At 40.0% G+C, this 5225-nt stretch overlaps 1 protein-coding gene and 1 pseudogene across 1 annotated transcript; one reads left to right on the forward strand and one right to left on the reverse strand.

Moving 5' to 3' along the window:
• Window positions 1-1395: 1395 nt before the first annotated feature.
• On the forward strand, window positions 1396-4302 carry LOC101112517 (serine/threonine-protein phosphatase PP1-gamma catalytic subunit B-like; annotated as a pseudogene).
• LOC780772 (succinate dehydrogenase complex subunit D) lies at window positions 3798-4277 on the reverse strand. Its single transcript, NM_001093781.1, is given in 1 exon segment — window positions 3798-4277. A coding segment is annotated over 1 exon segment (480 nt).
• Window positions 4303-5225: the final 923 nt, after the last annotated feature.

Raw genomic sequence — 5225 nt, forward strand, 5'->3', positions numbered from 1 at the left:
GCCTAGGAAATCCCATGGACAGAGGAGCCTGGCGGGCTACAGTCCATGGGGTCGGGAAGAGTCGGCCACGACTGAGCATGCACACACAGAGCAGAGAAGCATCTACCAAGTAGAAAGCCCTGTCCCAGATATTAGGTACAGAGAGAAAGATGTGGTCTATGCCTTCATGGAGGCGAGATGGACACTAAGTAAATAAACAACTGGACATATATACACACTATACAAATTATTATAAATTTGCATAATTATAATTATACAAATTATACTAAATGAAATTAGCATAAATATTATAACGGGAAAGAATGAGGTACCATGTGGAGAAGAACAGCAGCTAGCTGACTCCGAATGGCCAGGGAAGCTGCCAGAGGGGAGAATTTTATACCAAGACCTGAAGGATGGGAAGGAACTGGCAATATGAAATGGGAACTGTGGGTGGTGGGAGAACAGGGGACTTGTGGAGAGGAAATTTCCAGGCAGTGGGAACATTAAGGCCAGTGTTCTTGAGGGTGGGATGGCCGGACGCTGTGAGTCTAAGGAAGAGCAGTTCCAGATGGAGCTGGTGAGGGCAGCTTGGGCCAGATCCTTCAAGCCTTTGCTGCAGCAGAAATAGAAATGAGACTTTTCTCATAAATAAGGGAAATAAGAGAACAATGAACAGGCTGGAGAAACAGCTTAAACAGGACTGAAAGAGTTAAGCAACCTTGGTTACTCTTTAGCTGTTACTGCTAACAAACAAATGTAGCTAGACTGGTCCTTCACCAAGCTAATCACTCTCTGAGTTTATGTGAATTCTATCCTGCACTTGGCATTCTTTCCCCCACACCCTCCTTTGTAACACTACCTTGTAACACTACCTTGAAACATTCTTCATTTCAGAAGGAACTTCAGGAACAGATCACCGCAGAGAGGACCAACCCCAGTTATGCCTGATGCCAGCTGTGGCTGTTTTGAAATTTTGCAAAAGAAAGAACGCAAGCCTGTCACTGCCTTGAGCCTTATTTCCTTCTCCAGACTGCAAGCCCTGACTATAAAATTTCTCACTAACTCCTCCAGGGCAGGCACAGTTCTGGAACCACTAGCCTGCTGTGTTGCCTCTTTGCCTGGCAAAGAAATAAAGTTACACCTTCTCTTTCCTCCAAACCTCTGTCTCCATATTTCTATTTGGCATGGGTGCATACAGAGCCGAGATTTTCAGCAACACCTTGTGGGCCAGAGTAGGGAGGCTGGGTTTCATTTTACACACTGTTATTTGATGTGTTGATTTTTAAAGTATACATAGATTATTGAATCACATAATCTAAAAATAGTTTGATAACTGTATTTCAATTGTTTCCAATCTAGTTTCTTTTATCATCCTGTGCATGTCATTTTATGCATCAAAAAACACAATTCTGCCTCAGGATTCTAATGGGGAGAGAAAGAGGATGCAGGGAATGCAGCCACAGGAGGGTACCCACTATGTCTTCTGTCATCACCTCCACCACCACCACCACGGCCACCTCTGTGCTCCTGGCCTTGGGAAAGGAGGTATAAATCCCCAGGTGTGAGCCCACACCTGCAGGAGGGTCAACTGTGAGCAGGTGATGGCAGATACAGATAAACTTAACACCAACAGCCTCAACCAATGACTGCTGCAAATGAGACGGTCTAAGCCACACAAGGATGTCTGGCTACAAGGAGATCAAAAAAAGAGAACCGTGCTTAAAGTTCCGCCAAATCTTTCTCTACTAGAACTTGAAGCATTGCTCAAAATAGTGATGATACCCACAGGCAATACTTGGATTTGTCTCAACTTTTGGAGTATGGTGGTTTCCCACTAGAAAGCAAACTATAGTGGGAGACACAGACTTTGGAGACTATCTGCCTTTTATTGGCTAAAGAAAAAAATTGATTATCCAGAGACTTTTTTTCTTCTCAGAAGAAACCACAAATGTGCCAGTATCAATAGAATGTAAGGATTTTGTGATGAATGTAAAAGATAAAATGTTACACTATGGAAAACATGTTTCACAGACTGCTTTAACTGTTTACCAGTAGCAGCCTTCATGGTCAAGAAAATACTCTGCTGCCCTGGAGGTTTGTCAGCAGATTCTCAATCTGTGGAGGAGATTTGGAAAACTATGTGACCCTCTGATGGACCAGATCAAGGCCTTCTTTGTGACCTTTTGCGATGTGACCTGGGTAAAGTTGTCTTAGGATAAAAATGACAGAGGAGTGTCCTTCACACTTGGTGCAGAAGTGGTTGTCAAATTTCTCTGTAAGTATGATTTGGATCTTATATGTAGAGCCTATAACATGGTAGAAGATGGGTATGAATTTTTTGCCAAGAAGCATTTGATCACTCTGTTGTCTGCACCCAATTATTGTGGAGAGTTTGACAATGGAGGTACCATGCTAAATGTGGACAAAGTCTTTTTCAGATTTCAAAACTTGCAGAGAAAAAGAAGCTGAATGCCAGGAGATCCATTAATATCTCCAAGGGGTGTGATCACAAAGCAAGCAAAGAAATAGGTGTCATTTTGACAGTGCTTAATTGGGACTTGTGATATAGAGTATATGACCTTCATTTTTTAAATTATGTGGATTGTTCAGCTTTCTCAAATAGTGTTGGTGAGCCTGCTCCTTCCATTTTTGACTTAATGAATGATATTTGCTTGTTATAACAGCAAATAGAAAACTCTCCACACCCAGGAAAAAAATGTTTTGTTTCTTTACAGTTTTGCCTTGTTTTTTAATTCTCTGTTCCTTTTGCAAACAACTATAATGATGGTATTAAAGCTGAAAATCTCAGGACAGTTTATCCCGTCTAGGAGGTAAGTGTACAACAGATCTGTTTTAAATTCACTACAACCCATGAATAATGTGAATGTTCGTTTTCTTTAGGATATAAAGAGAGCCCTAGGGTGCTCAGTCTGTACAAGTTATCATTATAAAATGCATACTGTTGATACAAACCGCTATGAATAAAATATTTTTATTTTTTTATTTTTTTTTTAAATTTTTATTATGCAGCATTTTATTTTTTTAAAAAATTACCTTCATGGAATACATTTTCACAGTAGAAATTCCCAGTGGGAAAACAACAACTTATCACTTATAATTTTATATTTGTGGACAGATTATTTTAGGACAAGTAAAATAAACACGTTTGAGGATTAAGTCTTGGTTTAGAATCTGTAACAATTTGAAACATCTATAACAGGACCTCTTTCCTAAATAGAACTTTTCTACATTCAGAAACTCTCCAGGCTCTTCTTCCTAGGATTTAGAAATCAGTAATGTGAAATATCAGCATTTCTAATTTTCAATTTTCCCTAAGACATGTAACCATCAGTAACTGGTATCAAGTGAACAGAGGTGGAGGTTTACAAAAACTAAACACTGCCTAATTTTCTGCAGTCTTTACTTATGAATTAAGTCTTTCCCTTTCTCCATCATCCTAGGACAAATACAGACGTTTGATCAGATATCGAGAGTAATAAAGCTGAATTCCCTTTAAGAGTTTGATCAATTAAAAGGCAAAAAGCTCATATATAATGTTCAGTTATACTATGAGACTTGTGAAAAGCTGAGATACTCCATTAGCCCCCCAGAATACATAAATCAGACTTATAATTTCTTAAGATACAACTTCTCTCAAATCTTTCTTCAAAGATTAAATTCTAAAAACAATCAGGTGATTAGGAGGAGAGGTTTGTCTCACCAATGTTTTTCCTTCTTATCGTGAGTTGAAATGGCATGACAGAGCAGAGGCAAGGAGGTGTACAATCAATTCTCAAGGTGTTAAGTCTAAAAGGTCAGAGCTTCCACAGCATAGCCACAGCTTTGCAGATGCCCACATCATGATAGTTGAAGTAACAGAGCCCAGCAAAGGTGAAAGCTGAGAGCACCAAAAGGCCTGTCTTGGCAGCTTTCTGCACTGCATCTCCATGAACATAGTCAGTAACAACTTGTCCAATGCCCCAGTGACTGTGGAGAGTGAGGGTGGCGGCCAGAGAGTAGTCCATCGCAGAACAAGGATTCAAATAAGCAGCTGGAATTAGGCCCAGGAGCAAAACACTGACAACCCTCTCACCAGTCCAGTGGAGAGATGCAGCCTTGGAGCCAGAATGGTGGCTGGGTGACAGGTGAATATGCTATGTTCCACACCATCCTTGAGCAGGTCGGCCCTGGAGAAATGCTGAGACAAGAGCTGGTCTGACCACTGGGGTTTGGAGGAACAGAGCTCGCCCTTCTCTGACGCCGCAGAGGACACTTAGCCTCCAGAGAGTCGCCATGTCGCTCTGGAAGGTTCAAGGTCCTGAATAAAATATTTTTAAAACTTTGTTTCAAAAGGATTGCTTTTTATCTTACTGTGTTATCATGTACACACATTTTTATAGCTGTCCAAGTTGGGAGTAACTTTCAACCTTGCCAGCATCACTGGCATGATGTGTATTTAATTAAAGCACACTTTCCCTTGTTGTTGTTGATTAGTTGCTAAGTCATGTCCAGCTCTTTTGCGACCCCATGGACAGGTTTCTCTGTCCATGGGATTTTCCAGGCAAGAATACTGAAGTGGGTTGCCATTTCCTTCTCCAGGGAATCTTCCCAACCCAGGAATCAAACTCGCGTGTCCTACATGCAAATCCTGCAGGCGGATTCTTTACCACTGTGCTACCAGGGAAGCCCTATCATATACTTAAAATGACGATTAAAGTCATTATTTTAAATGTTTCTGTCTTCCCTAAAGCCAAAGCTTTTGTTGAACATTGAGTGTCTACATATTGACACTCCTCTGAGTATAAGGTGGCTTAATTGTGTACACATGCTACTTCCTGAGGATTCAAAAACAGGCTTTTGAATTTGCATAGCAATTAGTAACATAGTGCTTCTTAAGCTATTAATGATTAAAGTTAATAACCTTTTTTACAGTTTCACTATAGCCTATTCATTAAGTAATCCTGTTACACCAGGTCTGAACCCGTCCATTTAGAAGCTTCAAATTATGGAAATAATGCTGTTCTAAACAAGTGACCAATTATGCTTTCTTCGCTTTACTTTCTTTACTCTATAGTGAAGTTGAGGCTTATAAATCAAAACAAAGGAACCAACTTACTATCCACTACTTTATACAGAACTTACAATATCTATGACTTTAAAAAACTGTGATCTGTTAAAAAGAATTGTTTCAGCAGATGACTGTCTATAATATCATGTGATGAAAAAGAATTCAGACTTCTTAA

This window comes from Ovis aries, chromosome 18 (assembly GCF_016772045.2).
Source record: "Ovis aries strain OAR_USU_Benz2616 breed Rambouillet chromosome 18, ARS-UI_Ramb_v3.0, whole genome shotgun sequence".
Lineage (NCBI taxonomy): Eukaryota > Metazoa > Chordata > Mammalia > Artiodactyla > Bovidae > Ovis > Ovis aries.